Source organism: Strongylocentrotus purpuratus, unplaced genomic scaffold (genome assembly GCF_000002235.5).
Source record: "Strongylocentrotus purpuratus isolate Spur 01 unplaced genomic scaffold, Spur_5.0 spur5_scaffold_10, whole genome shotgun sequence".
Classification (NCBI taxonomy): domain Eukaryota; kingdom Metazoa; phylum Echinodermata; class Echinoidea; order Camarodonta; family Strongylocentrotidae; genus Strongylocentrotus; species Strongylocentrotus purpuratus.
The window spans coordinates 27,233,114-27,254,070 of record NW_022145595.1 but is presented as its reverse complement, the minus strand read 5'-3'; the positions used below and the strand labels follow the sequence as shown (position 1 = coordinate 27,254,070).

The 20,957-nt window shown below is 36.6% G+C and overlaps 1 protein-coding gene across 2 annotated transcripts in view; it reads left to right on the top strand.

The window, feature by feature from the left end:
• Positions 1 to 19,331, top strand: part of LOC580999 (glutamyl aminopeptidase) — a 31,796-nt gene extending 12,465 nt beyond the window's left edge. Inside the window, exons 5-22 of one of the 2 annotated variants that reach the window (XM_030979942.1) lie at positions 323 to 454; positions 882 to 1,002; positions 3,138 to 3,292; positions 4,399 to 4,512; positions 5,230 to 5,364; positions 5,980 to 6,045; positions 6,346 to 6,411; positions 7,336 to 7,529; positions 9,359 to 9,447; positions 10,511 to 10,638; positions 11,097 to 11,152; positions 11,584 to 11,731; positions 12,177 to 12,250; positions 12,800 to 12,901; positions 13,643 to 13,813; positions 15,280 to 15,423; positions 17,014 to 17,095; positions 17,615 to 19,331. In XM_030979942.1, coding sequence (XP_030835802.1) covers positions 323 to 454; positions 882 to 1,002; positions 3,138 to 3,292; positions 4,399 to 4,512; positions 5,230 to 5,364; positions 5,980 to 6,045; positions 6,346 to 6,411; positions 7,336 to 7,529; positions 9,359 to 9,447; positions 10,511 to 10,638; positions 11,097 to 11,152; positions 11,584 to 11,731; positions 12,177 to 12,250; positions 12,800 to 12,901; positions 13,643 to 13,813; positions 15,280 to 15,423; positions 17,014 to 17,095; positions 17,615 to 17,767 — 2,130 coding nt within the window. In that variant the 3' untranslated portion in view covers positions 17,768 to 19,331. Of the gene's footprint in view, positions 1 to 322; positions 455 to 881; positions 1,003 to 1,747; positions 1,903 to 3,137; positions 3,293 to 4,398; positions 4,513 to 5,229; positions 5,365 to 5,979; positions 6,046 to 6,345; positions 6,412 to 7,335; positions 7,530 to 9,358; positions 9,448 to 10,510; positions 10,639 to 11,096; positions 11,153 to 11,583; positions 11,732 to 12,176; positions 12,251 to 12,799; positions 12,902 to 13,642; positions 13,814 to 15,279; positions 15,424 to 17,013; positions 17,096 to 17,614 lie in introns of both variants that reach the window. The other variant, XM_030979941.1, reaches the window with a different exon arrangement.
• The last annotated feature ends 1,626 nt before the right edge of the window (positions 19,332 to 20,957 follow it).

The window sequence follows — 20,957 nt, the reverse complement described above, 5'->3', positions numbered from 1 at the left end:
CCTCTATGCCTTGCCACTGTGATAAACATATCATGAAGCAGTAATGTACAGTTTATATTGATGTTCATTGTATCAATTTTATGTCGCCTACTTTGTTTGATAAGAACTTATGGCTTGGGCTTATTGCACTCTCCTTACTGACTGAAAAAAAGGTGATTTGAAAGGGGGAAAAAAAAGCAAAATATATAATTCGTATCAGGGATGCAGACTTGCCTAGGTTTTCAAACCTTTTCTTTGTGGGGGTGGGGAGGGGGGGGGGGGTATCTTCAAACGTGTTATATAATATTACTTTCTAAATAACTACAATGTTCTTCACTTGCAGATGAACGAGACTTACGAGGACGGATTGATGATAACACATTTTAACCCTTCTGTTCCAATGAGCACCTATCTGGCGTGTTTCATCGTGTGTCAGTTTGATTACAGGGAAATGTTTACAATGAGCGACATACCGGTATGTAAAACACTAAGTGAAAGAGTGAGAGGGAGAGATAAAGAGAGAGAGAGAGAGAGAGAGAGAGAGAGAGAGAGAGAGAGAAAGAGAGAGAGAGAAAAAAATGCAAAATTGTGTCAAAGCTCATAAGAGAAGGATAAATGTATATATTTAAATTAAGAGCGGGAGAGAGGTGAAAGAAAAAGACAGAAAGTAAAAAAGAGAGAGAAAGAAAGAAAGAGAAAGAGAAAAAAGAGAGAGAGATAGAAAGAGAGAAAAAGAGAGAGAGAGAGAAACAGAGAAAGAGAGAGAGAGAGAGAGAGAGAGAGAGAGAGAGAGAGAGAGAGAGAGAGAGAAACCGATGGGTACCGTACTTTTACTACATTATTACTTTTTATTAAATACCGGATTTAACATCTAACCATTCCTGTTTCTCTTTACTCCTCAGTTCCGTGTTTATGCCCCAGTAGACGTTATCGACCAAGTGGAATATTCCTTGAAGATTGGTGTCAATATAACCGACTATTATGAAGAATACTTCGATCTCGGTTACCCGCTACCTAAACTTGGTAGGCCACTATTTATATCTTATGTATGTGTCCGAGTTCAAATAATTATGCTACACAGTTCTTGTTTTGCCTAGGGTTTGTATTATGTTAATCAAATAGAACATCTATGAATTTCCACGCAACTGCGCCAGGAGTGTCATTTTGACAGACATGGCGCATTATAAATGTTCACTATTATTATTATTATTATCATTATTAATGTTTTTTTAGGATTTTCAAACAGTCATGTTTTTTAAAAATATAAATGAGAATGTCCATAGAAGGTTTTTTTTACTTTGTTTTCGAGACCTTCTGCTATTCCCCGTGAAGATAATGTTTATTTGTTCTTGTTATCATGATACATGTGTTTATATTGATATTGTAATAAGTTGAAATATGATAGATGACATAAACATAGTAGAGGTGTCGTGGTCGAGTGGATACATCGATGGACTGTCGATCTCAAGGTCCGCGGTTCGAGTCCCGCCGCGGCATTAATGTCATTTGGCAAGACATTGATCTACACTTGCTCATTTGGCAAGACATTGATCTACACTAATTTTGCCTAACTTGACCCAGGTGAGGTAAATGGGTACCTGGCAGGAATTAATTCCTTGAAATGCTGGAGCGCTGTAATGGCAGCTAGGCTAAAGCCGGGGTAATAAATAAGACACGCGCCTCGGAATAGAATTTCTAGATAGACGGAGCTATAGAAATGCCTATTATTTTTATTGTTATTAAAAATGGCTTCTGTTATTACCCTTAGACATGATTGCTATCCCCGACTTCGTGAGCGGCGCTATGGAACACTGGGGTCTCATCACTTACAGAGAAGTAAATCTTCTTTTTGATGACGCGGGATCTTCAGAAAGCAACAAAGAGCGAGTTGCTGCCGTGGTAGCACACGAGTTGGCCCATATGGTATACAACAACAACATTCACCTGCAACTCTTATCTATACTGTCTTGTTATAGCGTAGTCCGATGTTGTTCGTCTGTAGAAGTAGTGATCTGTATGTGTTTCTTTGTTTGTGATAGCGCCCTCTATATTGATCATAGTCATAGCATCTTCATTCGTAAATACTCAAGTCTTAGTTACTCTCCACACTTGTCGTGTCAATCTTGTATTTTCAAATTAGTTTTCACAATATCTTCGCATCTCTTTCGTCACAACTGTTAATGTGAATCACCACCACTTTCAATTATACACATCACCCTCTATTAAATGTTTCGAAGGATCAAATTGAAGGTTATGTCATACACTGTTTCTTTTCAAACTCCAACCCTACATTCACCGTTCCATCTACCACATTATTCTTTTCAGAGACTGGAGCTCGTGGAGTTTAGATTTTCTTATTAGAGTCAGCCTTGCCTTTCACCATGATTTCATCGTATTGGATCGAAACTTATCTACAAAGTCATGTTGAGCTTTCTTTATTTTCCGAAACAGATTCGATCGTATTCTTTTCAAGTTTTTGTTTATGAAGATTCTGCTCCGGTCCTGGCTGCTGCCTTTGCAATATCTCAGCTTTCTTCTTGCATGTTATTGCCGTCTTTGGCGGTTTTGAGGCAGTTCCAGACTTTTTGAGCTATAATGTCGTAAAGGCATCGTTTAACAATGTTAAATCCGAGATGCATGGCCCTACTTGTTATCAGTGTCTTTGATATGGTGTAATATTGAAGCCCTAACAAACTTGCCCTTCAAAATGATCATTGAGTGCCTCAAATAGTAGAAATCTTTGAGTGACAGGTTTTTACCATACTCGTCTTCCCCAATAGACTGCAGTGATATAAAAACCGTTAGGAAAACGATTTTTGAAAATTCGTTTCCCAGTCATAAATATCTTGATATCAGACAGGCGTTCGGCTTGTAAAAGTCATGGGGTTCCTTGCTGACCTAAATGTTTATAATTATCATTGCAGCATGAGCTTAATCCAAGATTAGAATTTTAGAATCTGAGACAAAATTACCCAATCCCTTTAAGGGGCTTGTCGAGGATCGGCCGATGTTCAGACACAGCTGTCAATTCGTGGACAATTCGGTGTGCATCGGTTCCCCTAAAAAGTGACCGTATATCGTTTTTGTTTTGCCTTGTTGGTCTGAATGGATAATTAATATCTTCTGATTTTATTCTGTTCTTCTCTAATCTGTACTAGACATGATAGGGATTCCTGATTACGTAAGCGGTGCGACCGAGCACTGGGGCTTGATCACGTATCGCGAAGAGAACCTCCTCTTCGATGACGTCAAGTCTTCAGAAGGAAATAAGGAGCAAGTTGCTATGATGGTTGCTCATGAGATTGCCCACATGGTACACTATTACCACCTCTATTGTTTCATGTGTGAGCTTACTCCCGGTAAACTGCATGGCCGTGATAAAAGACAGTTGTTTGCCGATAAAAATACACTATACTGATGTACGAATTTCGTAAACAGTGCGCCCATCCCTCAGTCATTGTGATGTCCTCATATATTTTGTTTCATATCATCCTACATGAGCGTCCAGCTCACCGAAAATGGTCCAAAAGAGCCTAGGTTGTTAAGAGATTTATCAAAATAAAGAGATTTGTATCTTAAATTTTATATTCTGAAAAATCTCTTTGGATCGGAAATTTTGTACAGAATTTACTCAATTATATTGGCGACGTATAGATCTTCACAAAAATAAATGAATGTGTGATTTGTCGAAAATGGAGGTGTTAAAAATGGGTTTAAGGGGGTTTTATACAGCCTCGTGGTGGTATCCAAAATGAGGACATCATTGGATTAAATGGTTTGATAATTTGCCTTTCATCAACATAATTCCATTACCTTTAATCAGATAGCATTAATAATCATTCATGCATTACATTATCTAACCCAAATCATATTCCCATATTTATTCATTCATATACCATTACCATAAAATCAACACCCTTCTTGCACCCTGACCATCCTGACTTACTTGCTCATATGTTTTCATGAATCTTAGTCACTGGTAATCATTTACATTTATATTTTTCTTTTACGCAATAGAGGAAAGGAAATTATATTGGATACGTCTTGAACTTGAGTTGGTAATACATTTACATGTTTACATAATTTTCCTTATAATGACAAATGTGAGCTGTTGCCTTACAAAACGGAATTTGAATTCTCGAATCTCTCAATGAAAACCTATGTGGATCGATAGTCGATGATATAGAACCAGTATTTTCGAGAAAACAATATTCTTTGTCATATCCAAAAGTACGTAATCTTACTGAAATACTCCTGATATTACTAATATTTTAATAAATCATGTTCAAGTATAAAAGATAGATAATTTGTTTAGTTTTCTTTTCGCTTTGTAATCTAATAATGAAATCATTGACACTGCAAATCCTTTGAAATGAATGTAATTATAATTTATCTGCCATCTCTAAAAAAAAAATTAAGTGGTTTGGAAACATCGTGACGTGTGACTGGTGGGATGACCTGTGGCTGAACGAAGGTTTCGCGAGTTATCTCGAGTATCTCGGAGTCAACAGTGTAGAGCCTGACTGGAAAATGGTGCGTATATAATATGTGTCTCCTCCTTTACAGTCATATGTTAATCGGGGTTCAAGGGCACCTACCCCCTGGACATCCACCCCTGGATAACCACCCCCAGTCAACTACCCCCTACGACAACCATCCTCTAAGACGACTACCCCCGGACAACTATCCTAGGGGTGGTTGTCCTTGGGGGCAATTGTCCTGGGGGTAGTTGTCCGGGGGTAGTTGTCCGGGGGTAGTTGTCCTAGGGGGTATTTGTCCGGGGGTAGTTGTCTGGGGGGAGTCGTCCTAGGGGGTAGTTGACTGGGGGTGGTTATCCTGGGGGTGGATGTCCAGGGAGTAGGTGTCCGGATACGGTTAATCGGATACGTTTGGTTCAAAGGGTCAATAACGGGATACATGATAATGATGAAAGGGGCAATCATAACTTTCAAAATGAACATAGAATCAAGCAACATCGACGTATTATCTCATGATCTTTCGTTCTCTGAATCAGAATATCTAAGCGGCAGGATATATGACGATAAGACAAACAATTATATAAATACTATTCAAAATACGAAACCTTGATGGAAACCAATTTACTGACACACCAAACTGGAGACTGTATTACTTATTATGTAGCAGTACTATCACTGATTTTCTACTTTTGACGGGACGAAATTTAGGTTGCGTCCCTCTATGTGACAACATTTCTTCTTCATTTTAATATATTTATATTTCTCATGGCAGTTGGAGGTTTTCGTGAGCAGTGACCTCCATTACGTCATGGGTCTTGATCAGATAGTGTCTTCTCATCCAATCATCGTCGAGGTCAACCACCCCGACGAAATCAACGAAATCTTTGACTCCATTCCATACAGTAAGGTAAGAACTGTTCAAAGGTAGTCAACACTGCCGAAAAAGTACACTGTTTCCCAGTATGAGTACAGTGTGGAACAGTGTCACCAGAGTGTGGCCTTAGAATGGAGACAGTGTGGACACTGTATGGGTAGAAACAACGTGGACTTAATTTGAAAACGGTATGGACACAGTGGTGCAACAAAGTGACAACAGTATGGACACAGTTGGCAACAATCTGTTCAGAATTTAAATACAGTATGGCCAATTTGAGAACACTGTCGAACCAGTATTTAAACTCTGTCAACTATTCAATATCTAATTCAATCTTATTTCGTTACGTTACTTTGTGAATCATGACTTCTAGTTTATGAAAATTGTTTTGATCGTTGAAAATATAAATCTTGATGGGGATGAAACATTTCCTCTTGTGACGAGTTGCTCCGAGCTCGATTTATGTGAAAAAAAATATGGTTGTGATTGACATTTAGGTTAGATTGAAGATAAAATAGAAATTGACGCCGACAATGTGTCATGCACACATTCACACGCCTTACCTCACACCCAACCAAATAACCTTGCCGAAATCATGAAAATAATAACACCTTCATCATCTTTTACCTATTATGTAACTCTTTGTAGGGTGCCTCTGTTATTCGAATGCTCGACAACTTTTTGGGAGAAGATGTCTTCAGAGCTGGGGTCTCGGTGAGTGATGATATGGTCCCCTCTTCTTCCTACTGCTGTGTGACCGTCTGTCATTGTGTTTGATTATTTAATTGCATTATCTCATATAATTCTATAAAATAGTTTCATTAATATTTTTTCTTTCATGAAGCGAATATGATATTCAACCGTGTACTAATATCTTCTTCTTTTTTTGTGACTGACGGTATGGTATTATGATGATATTATTTGTGAGAAATACCTTTTCTGTACACAACTATCCATTCAGAGTAAAATGTATAAACCTTTTCGTATTGATATGTAATTATTTTTGAAATGCAGGAGTTCTTGAAATTCTACCAGTATGGAACAGCAGTGACTGACGATTTATGGGAGAAATTAACCGAGGTATGTAATACACAACTCTTATTTGAATTCTCATTATTATAGAACTCCCAATTTCCTTGTATAAAATTTATCATTATCATCAACGCGGAATAATTTACATCTCATGATGCTAACGTCTTCTTTTTTGCCAGTTAGAAAACAAGTCAGGGAGTACAACTAAGGACAAAATACTTATCGGGTCCATGTTTCACGTGGGTACATACATGTATACATGGAAACTACTACTTAAAACCCAAGGCTCATATCAATACCTAACACGATACAATTGGATCCCAAACCCCAGAATACGAATATTTCAAATATTTGAACAGCCTGGTGTATTAGAATAGCATCAAAAACAGACACATCAAAGCTTTTCGTCTTGAACTCATCGTCAGGGTAAATCGCAATAATCAACTGAAAGCTGAAATGTCCGATATGTCCGATTTTGGCTTTGAGTTTATTCTTGCAATTCACTCCGATGGGTGCAAGACGAGCTTCCGCATGCCAGCCTTAGTATGTATGTATGTATTGGTTGATATTCTACGGTTTCGTAACTTATATTGCAAATATTATCATTAATAGATAGAGAATGGCGTAGAAATCTTTATGTCGTCAATATTTCACGGCATTTTGTTTGCAGGATGTCCGGCAGAATCGAGATATCCCATGCAGTAACCGACAATATCGGTCTATATAGTGAACTTTAAAAATGGTTGTCAAGATTGGCTCGAGATTACAGTCTCATGGAACTTCTGACCACCTTTGGACATTGTCGGTCTCATGGAATGTCGTTCTTTTGGCCTCTCAGACTCACGGGCTGACATCGTCGAGAAGAATAAATCAAATGCTGATCCCATGGGAGTTGGGGATCCACTTGCCAACAAAATAAAAAATAAATTAAACAAATCGGAGACTTTTCTTGCTCATTAAAATTACCCATAGGCAGCAGCAGCCCAAGGTAGGGACGTGAATGTGAAGAGAGTGATGGACACCTGGACACTGCAGATGGGATTCCCTGTTGTTACCATGGAGAAGGTGAACGAGGGGGGTGTTGATTATCTCAAAGGAACACAGGACTGGTTCTTGGTAGATCCTAACGCAAATAAGAGTGCGGACCAGTATGGAACACCTTTTGGGTAGGTTGCTGGTAGGGATTGAAAGTATAGTGATGATGATAGTGGACAGATGATGATGGTGATGATGATGATGATGGTGATTTTGGTTATGATGATGATGGGTATGATGATGATGATGTTGGTGATGATTATGATGGTGATGATGATGGTGGTGATGGTGGTGATGATGATGATGGTGATGATGATGGTGATGATGATGGTGGTGATGATGGTGATGATGATGATGGTGATGATGATGGTGATGATGATGATGGTGATGATGATGGTGGTGATGATGATGGTGATGATGATGATGATGGTGATGAGGATGGTGGTAATGATGGTGATGTGTTGATGGTGGTGGTGATGATGATGGCGATGATGATGGTGACAGTGGCGGATCCAGGGGGGGGGGCCGGGGGGCCCGGGGGGCCCGGGGGGCCCGGGCCCCCCCCCCTTGAGAAAAAAATCATGTAAAATCACGTGATTTTTACGATTTTTGGGGGTTGGGCCCCCCCCCCCTGGCGCTCAAGGGGGGGGTGCAAATTGAAATTTTTTTGAGGATCAAAAAAAAAAAATGTGCTCACTACCCCCCCCCCCCCCCCCCCCCCTCCCCCCACTGAGCGAATTTTTGGTCGGCGCGTTTTTCAAATTTTCGGGAGCAAAAAAAAAAAAAAAAAAAAAAAAAAAAAAAAAAAAAAAAAATGTGCTCTGTACCCCCCCCCCCCCACTGAGCGACTTTTCGGGAGCAAAAAAAAAAAAAAAGTTGGGCCCCCTCCCCTAAGAAATCCTGGATCCGCGCCTGGATGGTGATGATGATGATGATAGGGATGTTGATGGTTATGATGGTTACGATGATGGGGATGATGATGATGATGATGATGATGATGATGATGATGATGATGTTGATGGTGATGATGGTTATGATGGGGATATTGATGGTTATGATGATGATCGGGATGATGATGATGGGGATGTTGATGGTGATGATGGTTATGATGATGATGATGATGATGATGGTGATTTTGGTTATGATGATGATGGGTATGATGATGATGATGGTGATGATGATGATGATGATGGTAATGATGATGGTGGTGATGATGGTGATGATGATGATGGTGATGATGATGGTGGTGATGATGATGGTGATGATGAGGATGGTGGTAATGATGGTGATGTGTTGATGGTGGTGATGATGATGGCGATGATGATGGTGATGATGGGGATGTTGATGGTTATGATGATGATGGGTATGATGATGATGATGATGGTGATGATGATGATGATGATGGTGATGATGATGGTGGTGATGATGATGATGATGATGGCGATGATGATAGTGATGATGATGATGATGATGGTGATGGTGATGATGGTGATGGCGATGATGATGATGAAGAAGATGCAGCAAAACTGCTGCATTTAAAAAAAATATATGATGACGCAAAATATAATACCTTTCTCATTCCTGTTTCTTGTTACACCGAGGTCAGTGAACACGTAGTTGCCATTCATTTACACTTAAAAAAACCAAAAGAATTAGGGGCGGTTTACCGCGCCCTTTCTTAACAAGCCTTAAAGCAGAAGCTGGAGAAAGATGTGAATAAAATAACGAAAATTCCATTCTAATAAAGATATTTACAAAGTTTAAATCATATCCCCATGTGACATGTATATAAATCTTACGAGTAAAGGTTACAAATGTTATTTGTTTGTCCCACTCTGTGTAGGAATGTATTGAAACTGCACGATGCATGTATTTTTTGCATTTCAATGATGAAGTTTAATATTGAAAGCGACATCATTAACTCGTTCTTCTTTTCTTCCTTTTTTTTCCTTCTTCATAGTGACTACGAGTGGGAAATTCCTTTTCATTATCGGTTCAAGAGTCAGGAGAATGAGAATCGAGAATGGATGTGGAGGAACGAGAGCGAATGTAAGTCATGAGGAACCGTTACAAAATGTACTCTTCAATTTCTCATCGTGTAAAAATGTCCACACTTTTCCCCCTTTTTGTTTGATTCACTCTAAGGAAACTTAGATTTTGAGCAACAAAATATTTTTTTGCTATGACGAAAGAAGTCTACAACCTTTTCAAAAGTTAATTACCTGAAATTTAAAAAGGTCAAAATAATATCAGAAGTTGCAGTAGTCTGTATATACCGACATCTGTTAATTCCGTTACCACAATTTATGAAATGTAAACCTGCCAGGTGCATGAGATGGTCATTATCCTGATTTAAATTTCTTTGTTCCCTGTAGGTTTGTATTTGTAGTGAGTATTTATGATTGACACCTTTGGTATTAAACAGAATGTGGTGGCCTGAAGTAAAACGGTTGTTGATAGATCTATTATAGTATTTGTCAAAAGATCCCACTTATGGGGCATATAGAGAAATTAAAGAAGATCCCCCCCCCCCCCCCACTCAGTGTTATTTATGCACGTTCCCTCCCTTTGAAAGCACCCCTAAGTCCAGTGTGTAAAGTCAATACGGGCCGATTCTTTTTGTGTATTACGAGCCGGACCTTGTTGTGTAAAAAGTACCCCTTTACCGGAGATTTTAGGAACATGAATGCGGTCCCTCTGTTGCCGGAGTGGGGGGGGGGGGGGGGGCGGGAGGAAGATAAGAGAAAAGGGACAATATGAAATTTAAACACGATAGCTATCCATCTTATTTGATGCATACTTCTTTTTTGCCCGACACAGCAACAACTAATGTTTTCAGAGTGGATTCATTCATAGAGATGCCATTATTCATAGTAGGTGATTGAAATCACTGGCAACCAGGAGTTAGGAAGAGAAACTTGCATGAATTGAAATACATTGGTAAACAGGTCTTTGCGTGTTCGGATACGTAATGTGTCATTGTCATGTACATTTGAATAGATGTTGCTATGGCAATAGAATTGCCCTTTCGTGTATATTTTTAAAATTCTTTGTAATCGAGTATTGAATTGAATTAAAACACTTAAACACTTTTTCTTGTATTCTATAACAGTCATGACTCCGTGGGTAGGGAACGACGATTTCTACGTGGCAAACAGCGATCGTATGGGTTATTATCGGATCAATTATGATGAGGAGACATGGGAGGCATTGGGACAACAGCTTCAGGATAATTATACGGTAAGATGCAAGGATATCGTCAGATATTAATTAGTTGAAACAGTAGTATTACCAAATGATCATCAGAATATTTGTATCGCATGATAATACCAGTAATAACTATAATATTGCGCACTTATCCGTCCCAATGATGCTAAACGTGAAGTACAATAATTACCCTGCTTTAAGCCCCGCTGCCTGGCATAATAGGCGCTAAAAGCATACAAGGAATTGTTTCCTACCAGGTACACATTAACTGCAACTGGATGGTCGGAGAGTATCGAATGTAGATTAGTGTATCGATGATTTAAATTACGAACCATTGTGATCCACATTCAAAAGACTTACCATTTTGTATGCGTTTATTGAAAAATGACAAATCCCCCCCCCCCCCCCCCCCCAATTATTTAGAAGCCTACATATGAACTTTGTGCATTGTCATTTTGATGAGTTAATGTTTGGTGTATTTTTGTCCGCAGGAAATTGGCGAGGGTGAACGTGCAGGAATCATCGACGATTCTTTCAACTTAGCACGGTAGGTGGCAGCAGACAGTAAAACATATTAGGCGCGATGAAGCTTTGTCTAAGTAGTACACTCTCACTGTCTGCAATGTTAACAAAATGCATGCCGTTAAAACAAAAACATTACGTAAATAATTCGTGCTTATTTCCTTCCAGCGTGCATACATGCTCCAAAAGGATGACTTGTCAATATTTATATGAATAAATAATTTGAAACAAACGAACAAAAAAAAAAAAAAAAAAAAAAGGAAGAAAAGTAAACGATTTAACATAAACGTCAATTTTATTCGATACATGTTTTTGTTTAAATCACCAACCATGAGTTAAATGTATTACGGAGAACGGGTGAATATATTTAATTGTAACAGAACAAATATACGATAAAAAAACAAATTGATTTTGAAGTGTTTTTTTTTTTTTTTTTGGTGATTTTCTGAATCCCAGAGCCAGTCGGGTTCATTACAGCGTGGCTCTGAATATGACGAAATATCTGACATCAGAGACGGAGTTTGTGCCTTGGGATACTGCCAGAGATAACTTGCTATGGTTGGGTGAAATCATGAGGTTCCAACCTGGATATGGTCTTTATAGGGTAAGGTTTATATATTTGTACAGGTATGAATATTAATAATGATCGTGACCATTTAATTCTCATATGAAATGTTTACAGAACAAGATTAGATTATTTGCTTAATAAAGGAATAATATTCCTTTGGATGACTTTTCTTCTCAAATTTTTCCTTCGCTTAATCTAAACATGGTCTTTGATGTAATACTGACCATGATTATGAGTACTACAGCTGCTATAACTATCGCTACTATGATTACTTTTATAGTTATTTGTACGACTACTATTAGTCTATTACTAATACTACGACGACGACGACGACGACGACTTTGCCTTATACTACATTTACTCTGATGTTCTGTACTTGAATATTCTACCACTGTACAACCGACTGATTGATTCCTACAGGGATTATTGTCCATCAACATCATCTTTTGATCAACATTAATTTGTATTCTTTTCTCTGCAGACATATATTCGAGATTTGACAAATGCTAAATACAACGAGCTTGGCTGGAGAGACGACGGTTCCCATCTTGATAAGTAAGCTTGGTCCTCAACACTTTCAACTTTCTACAACGTCTTGAAATATGACAGTAGGCCTACTTTGAAGCATGCAAAATAGATTCTATCTTTTAGCACTGATCATATTTTATTCAACAATTTGCATAAGTTATATTATAAAATCGTTATTTTTCACATCCAATACCCACTTCCGTTACACCACGATCAATATTCTTTGATCTAAGGTGTATCTACTGTTTTGTAATGAATGTACTATTTGTAATGACTTTTTAATACTATTGTCTTTTGTGCAGCATCCTTGTGTTATTACTTATGTAAATTGCACTCAATTCAGCCGCTAGGCTGCCATGTACAATTTTTGTTTCTATACCACAATAAATAAAGAAATAAATAAATATGTGTTTCCATACAAAATCATACAAAACTCATTTACTTATTAATTAATTAAAACATTGCAGTACATAGCAACAACAACAACAATTACTTGATGTGATCTTTCTCATTAAGTTATCATGCTAATTATCAAATATTATTCATGTTCTAAACAATATTCTACCTCCTATATAGGTTTATCCGGTCCGACATCATCGATCTTGCCTGTCGTCATGGTAACTCGATGTGTTTGGAAGAAGCAGTCAACCTATTTTATGACTTCCTCAATGGAACAACGTAAGATAATCTGCTTTTAATACAATATATTCATGCATTCATTTTAGTCATGTCAATCGCATTAAAACCCTTATGTGTTGTTGTTCTTGCTCTAGATTTTTTTTGCTGCACAAATTATGTTTTAACAAGTAAACACTCTTGTAAACTCTAGATAATTTGTTTTCCAAAATATATTATAAGCATTACCAGGTTCGTTCTAATCAGGAGCCATAACGCTTGAGTGTCTGATTATTTTGTACGCGTTGGTTCAAGTTTTACAAACCCTTAGTTAGGCCAATAAGTTAAGTTAAAGGGCTTGGGTAACTTTGTCTAAGATTCTGAAAAAAAATCCTGGATTTAGCTCATGATGCAATCATAATTATAAACCTTTAGGTCAGTCAGGAACCCCATGACTTTTACAAACCGATCGCCTGTCTGATTATCAAGATATTTATGATTGGAAATCGAAATCAAATTTTGCGTTTCCATAACAGTTGTCATAACACTACAGTCTATTGAGGTAAACAAGTATGGTAAAACCGGTCACTCAAAGATTTTTATTTTTTGAGGCACTTCTTGATCATTTTGAAGCGTATTTTTTTAGAGCTTCAATATTACACCACAATTATCACAGATACTGATAAGACGTAGAGCCATGCATCTCAGCCATCTCAGATTTAACATTGTTAAACAATGCCTTTAAAAGTGAATGAAAAATTATTGTGATCCCAATTTCGCTTTGTTTGTTTGCGTCCACCGTAGCGTTTCTCCTAACCTGGCGTCGGATATGTACCAGTTCGGTATGCAGGAGGTCGGAGGTCAGGAGGAGTGGAAGAGACTCTTTGAAAACTACCAGTCAACTGATGTATCTCAGGAGAGAACTAGACTTCTCTATGGCATGGCACAGACCAGAATCCCCTGGATCCTCGCCAAGTGAGTATCCGCAATTAGGCCAAAAACCGTTTTTTTTTTTAGAAAAAGATGTATGAAAGCATTCAAAACTGAAAAATATATGCCCAAAGATGGAGTATTAAAAAAAAGAAGTATATATTAAAAAAGATTTCCGACCGACCGACCAATGTTTTGGCACCTAAATGATGAAACAACATTTTTTTTAGGCCTTAGAGCTTCGTTTAAGCGAGGAAAGAGGGCGGGACGCACCCCCTTTAGAGTTCGTTTTCACTGGCTGCCTGCCGTAGCAACAAACGGAATTGACAAAAGACTTATTAACTCCGTTTCGTTGACGATCAGACATAGACGAAAGACTTCATGCATGGCTGATTGTCAATGAAACGGGGTTAAGTCTTTTGTCAATTCTGCTTGTTGTTACAGCAGGCAGCCAGTGAAAACGAACTTTTTAAATCGAATTATGGAAATGCAAGCATAACTTTAAACAAACAGAAATTCTTTATTCCTTGCTCATTTTTCCTGATTGAGGTGTCATATGAAAGGGCAGAAACTGGACTTTCTAGAAATGTTAATTTTTCTCCCAAATTAAGATACCGCCCGCCAAATGACTTTTTGGTTTCCTTCCTTCAAATTGCTTTTAATCACTCATGCGTATCACTCATGAAATATGCATCATATGAGTTGCATCAAATGAAAGAGGAGGATCTAAGCTTTACAATTATGTGTCATTTATTATAATTGTGATTAAGTTATAATAAAACATCGATAATTCTCGGTTTCCTTTTTTTCTGGGTCGCCCTGTATAGTGCTATTTTAGTTTACGAAGTTTGTGCTGTTGCTTCTTTGTTGGAAAATGACGATACAATGTTTTGGTTCAACATCCCCATTTACATTTTGGAGCGCTCTTGTCCACCTTTTCACTTTTTGAAGTTCAAGTGAAAGGGTTATTGATGGAAGGATAAATTTGATTCTAATAAAAATTAGATAATTTCGAGGAAAAAATGCCAATCATCCTGCATATTGATAGAGAACTTCACCTCTCCAATTTTATTAAGTTTTAACGTCTGCTCGGGGAATTAATAAAGCCAGAGGCATATCATTGTACAGCGCCATCTATTCAGGGAATATGTTAGCGTGCTCAACCAAATTTGATTGCCTTTTTTTTCTTTTTTTGTCCTCTAAGCTTTACATTTTAAATAAGTTCATATTTTTAATGAAGCAGGGATACTGTTGTTGCTGTTATTATTTTTAGTGTTTTTCGTAACAGTCTAGTAGTTTTGTTTGAACAGTATTGTGTGCCGTTCAATTTGAATGTTACTTCATGCGGAGCTCATTGCTTTACATACTGCAATCTTGGTTCATGCATAAAGTTGATAAACTCTCCTATATTGCGAAGAGTAATGCAAACTGCATCCAGAATCCTTCAAATAGAGAGGGAAACCTTTACTTACTTCTTAATAAGAATATAAACGCTGTTTTTTTAACCATAGTTACCTGGACATGCTGTTGATGGATGACAGCCCAATCAGATCACAGGACTTCTTTAGTGTTGTAGGCTATGTAGGAGATAATCCGGTGGGTAATCCCATCGCGTGGGACTGGACTAGAGTACGGTGGACTGAAATTGTAGACAAGTAAGTAGTAAGATTTAGTTATTTATTAACTTCAATTTCAAATCATTAAATATATTTTTTAAACACACTATCAATTATGTGATCATCAATTATTGAATATTTAAATGCATTTATAAATCAAATTAATCAATCAATCAGTCAATCAATAAAATCGATTGATCCATCAGTCTATTTACATGACAGTTGTATCCATCCATCTATCCATCAAGTAAATTGATTAACCTATGCATGACATACTGTTAACTATTTTTTTTTTAATTGTACATATTGGAAGAAATAAATGAGAGCTATATGCTCTCTCAATCAGTCAATCCACACCAAAATTTTTTTTTTTTTAAATAAAATCAGTCGATCAATCAGTCAGTCAATCAGGGCCCCGTCTTACAAAGAGTTGCGATTGATTCAAATCAATCGAAAGTCCTCCAATCAATCGCAAGTTTGCAATCTCCTATCTCTTATGTACATCGTTGCGATATATCAATCGCAAATAAGTAGTGATTGATATCAACTATTTGTAATACAGGGCCCAGATCGATTGATCCATCAATCAATCTACATGTATCCATCTATCCATCAATCAAGCAATCAATCACATCGATTAACCAATCAATCAAATAAGTCAATCAATCAGTCAACAGTTCAATCAGTCAATCAATCAAATCCATTTGTCGATCAATCAAATTGACTAACCGATCAATCAAATCAGTCAATCAATCAGTCAATCAATCAAATTGATTAATCGATCAATCAAATCAGTCAATCAATCAGTCAATCAATCAAATTGATTAACCGATCAATCAAATCAGTCAATCAATCAGTCAATCAATCAAATTGATTAATCAATCAATCAAATCAGTCAATCAATCAGTCAATCAATCAAATTGATTAATCAATCAATCATTTCAGTCAATCAATCAGTCAATCAATCAATCAATTCAGTCAATCAATCGGTCAATCAATCAAATTGATTAATCAATCAATCAAATCAGTCAATCAATCAGTCAATCAATCAAATTGATTAATCAATCAATCAAATCAGTCAATCAATCAGTCAATCAATCAATCAATTCAGTCAATCAATCAGTCAATCAATCAAATTGATTAACCGATCAATCAAATCAGTCAATCAATCAGTCAATCAATCAATCAAATCAGTCAATCAATCAGTCAATCAATCAAATTGATTAACCGATCAATCAAATCAGTCAATCAATCAGTCAATCAATCAATCAATTCAGTCAATCAATCAGTCAATCAATCAAATTGATTAACCGATCAATCAAATCAGTCAATCAATCAGTCAATCAATCAAATGTATTAAGCAATTCATCTACATGCATGCATGCATCCATCCATCAATCAATCAATCAACCAAATTAATTAACCAATCAATCAATCAAATTGATTAACCAATCAATCAATCAATCAATCAAATTGACGAACCAATCACTCAATCAATCAAATTGATTAACTAATTAATGAAATCAGTCAATCATTTAGTCAACAGTTCAATTAGTTAATCAATTTATAAATAAACCCATTGATAAAGCAATCAAATTGATCTACCAATCATTCGATTTTCACTCTCAGATTCGGCACTGGAAATCGTTATCTTGGGCGTATGATCCCGGGTCTGACTGAATTTTACTCCACAGAGCTTGGACTTCAAGAGGTATGCAATCGTAATTTCTTTATTTAAACAGGGGGGGGGGATCTCCCTGATTCCAATGAGCATCCTAGCTGTAGTATAATCCTCATCGTTTATTTATAAAATCACAATTGCTTTCAGTAAAGTTTGTTTTTAAATTGTATTTTAAACTGTAATTAGTCTTCAAATCTCACACAATAAGGCAGTCGTAAAGTCATGTGTCTTGAGTAAGAAAGACATGAAATTCTAACATGTAGACTTTAATGGTGCAAAAGTACAAAAATGTATACAAATTTCTCTTCCCTGTTATAAACAGTATTTGAAACCTTCATTCAATCAAAGGGGCACTACACTTTGAAGACCTCGCTCCAAACAGTCAGATAAACAAAATATGTTTGAATTATCCAGTGGTATCACATAATGCTTGCATTCCTCAGTAAAATTGGTGTTGTGGAGACGAAGATTTTAGATTTCTGGCTGAACCGAAATAAAGCCCCATCATAATTTAATATAATATCATATGAAACCATTGTTCCTCTACAGATGATGGACTTCTTCGAAGAGTATCCTGATGCAGGGGCCGGTTCACGTGCCAGACTGCAGGCCATTGAAACTGTACAAGGGAACATCAACTGGGTGGAACGTAACGCTGATATAGTGTATGAGTGGCTCCAAGAAAACAGGATCGCATCATAATATAATGAGATTTCAAAACAGACACATAATCAACATTGAATATCACAGATCATAACATGCGCTAGACTGTGATGTGTGTTTAAAACCAAAAGAGTGTATATCCATTTAAATTGCATTAACTCCCTTCTGGTTCTAAGCAATCATAGGTTTGCTGCAGTTACAATTGATTCAGTGCCCTTTTGGGACCTGAAACAATTATTTAAATTCAGGTCCTGTATCATCTGGAACTGAGACGGCAAAGTATAGAGCTCATTGTTGACATGAATAAAACAACCAGTTCAACATTACTAATTAAAGATTTCTATTATTGTCTAATTTTTAATAACCGAATGATCCTTGCAGGATTCCAAGCAATTGATAAAGATAGTAAATATATTACTAATGAACATGTACAAATGTTTTCTTACACGGCTGTATTATAGTAAGCAAAATATTAAGTATACTTAAGAAAAGTTCCTCTTCATTTTGATTAGTGAATTTAACCTGGCTAATGGAAGAACTCGCATTGTTATTTCAACATGTATAATGACCGACCCCTACGAATGCATTGAAACAGCTGCCCATCCTGATTCTAACAATGTGTTATGTGAACACTTCGGTGATAAATGCTTTATATGCACCGTTTTTTAAAATGATTATTATTATTATTATTATACTTGCTATCCATACGGTGTTTTAACTTAGTCCTGAGCGTGGTGTAATGTCTCGCAAACATCTCGTTATGCTAAGAAATTTGGCTTGAAATTTCACGCTATATCATGTATGAACAGCGAATAACCATGGGGTTTATCAAAGTCGGGCTAATGTAAACACGACCTATGATATGGGCGTACTGGCACAAATTTCGGGTCGATGTCTCTTGTCAGACTAGTATGTATTACTGTTAGATTTACGTTACATGGGCATTATGAATAAGTCCAGTCAAACTATAGGCACGATGCTAAACTGTATATTGCAATGCTTTTTAAATGAAGGACATTTCGGAAACGTATACATATTGATAGAGCTTTTTACATCAGCAGCGAGCGATAAACAATTTCGTTCACCAATTATGATTTAATGTCTCTTCACATTTGTTGGTGATATGTCGGGAAATCCCCATTCTTTAGGGTCGTCACTAGCAATAATTTTGTTAAGGGCATGCATAAAATATTGAATACAATTTGTGAGCTGTTTGTTCTCTTTTGGTGATTTTGTTTGTATATCTTACGCTCAAACTTTCGTTCTTATTCTGAATTTATATCTGGTAAATATGTGCATTTTAATACAATATAATGTAATCAAATTGAAAGTAGTGTCCATGGTAAGATTTACATAGGGTCTCTCCTTCTTAAAGAAGTAGAAGCAAGGAGTAGATCATTCAGAACAAATTTTGACATTTTTTTTTCTTCTTCAAATTTTTATCTTTGATAATGCCCGAATTGAGGCTTATATTACACGTGTATAAAAAAAACAACGATGCTGTCTGTGATTATATGCCGAACCAAAGAATAATGATGAAAACATGTTATTTGATTGTTAAAGAACTGATTATAATAATTAAAAAAAGAAGATTTCTAATCAATATTTTTAGCTCTGTATGTAGAGTCCTATGTGTGTGTTTCATGGATGAAGTTATCATGTGTTAAAAACATTCTCTAATTAAACAATTTTTCTAAATTAATGAGTGATAGGAGATGATGAGATGTGATGGATATGTTTTTAAATAGATAGACAATTTTTAGGAATTAAGAGAGGGAGAAAGGGTGAGAGAAAGAGAGAGGGTAATAGAGGGAGTAGAAAGAGAGAGTAGGAGAAAGAAAGAGAGAGGGAAGGAGAAAGAGGGAGACAAAAATTCACATAGGCTAGCCCTTTTTATCCATTGTTTTAAAAATTCATGGTAATTCATATTATTAAAGGGATAGTTCTGTTGCAGAGGGCGCTACACAAAATAATTTGTTTGTGAGATAATGAAAAACTGAGTGTCAAATTTGAAAGAACATCATCTTTGTTTGATCAAAATCGGTTCAGAGACGGCTGAAATATAACGATTTCTAATACTTGTGTACCACCACAAATATTAGATATTTTGAAAAATTAAAAAAAAGAAACCGTTGAAAAAAACCGAAATAACGCTTTTTACGTCATATTCCAGCCAATGCCGATGTTGGCTTTTTGTGGGCAATTTCGTGTTTCTTATATTACTTACTTAGGTATACTTGGGTGTAGAGACTGGAAGCTTAGCTTATTTGTCCCTCTTTACTGTTGCATCCCGTCTCAAGTATGGTTCATACTTAATTGGATTATTTCTCTAATACCTTTCTAGGTATGACTTGAATTGGTTAATGGTGGTAGCATTGACTACTTCCTTAGGCAGAGCATTCTAATTATTTACACTCCTTATTGAGAAACTATACTGCCTAAGTCTTGTGTTGAAACGTTGTTTGACAATCTTGAAATCATGGCCTCTTGTTGTTGAGCCAGTGGCTAGTTGAAAGAATTTTGAAGGATTCACTCTGTCAAAGCCTCTCAGGATTTTGAATATCTGTATCTGATCTGCTCTTTGTCTTCTGTAAGCCAAAGTAGGAAGTTGTAGTTCTAAAATTACCTTTATAGCAGTTTTAGGTTCTAAAAGGGCACTATAAATGTCATAGATAAGAATAAGAGCAATAACCATGCACTTTGAAGGCATTTGCGGTATGAAAACAGAACTCAGCTATCCCTTTAATTCATGGTTCATCAAACCGTTACGGCTCGTGGACCATGAATTAATGATATGGTTATAAACATACGATTATAAACAAACACAAGTTTTTCCAATTATTTGGTAATCTCTCCATGGCTAACATTCACCTTTTTTAAATTAATTATTTACGAACGTCCGCTTTTCCTTGCTCTTATCCTCTTTTCTTTTGTCTTGTATATTCCGTACCATTGCATTATTATTCTGATATATCAAAAGTGTTCATCCCAAAGCAATGACGACGTGTTCTTGCGTGTAATGTTTGATTTCCTGTTTGAAGTACAGCGATTTGTTGAATTTGGCTAAGCGATCTTTGATTAGTCACACTTATGACAGATTGTACAAATAAACTGGCTCCAAAAATACTGAAGAGTGACAGAGTCCCGGAGCTGAGCACACTATCTCTGACTGCTAAAGAGTAACCTACAGCCTTTTCACACACAGCTAAAATTCTATAAACATGATTAG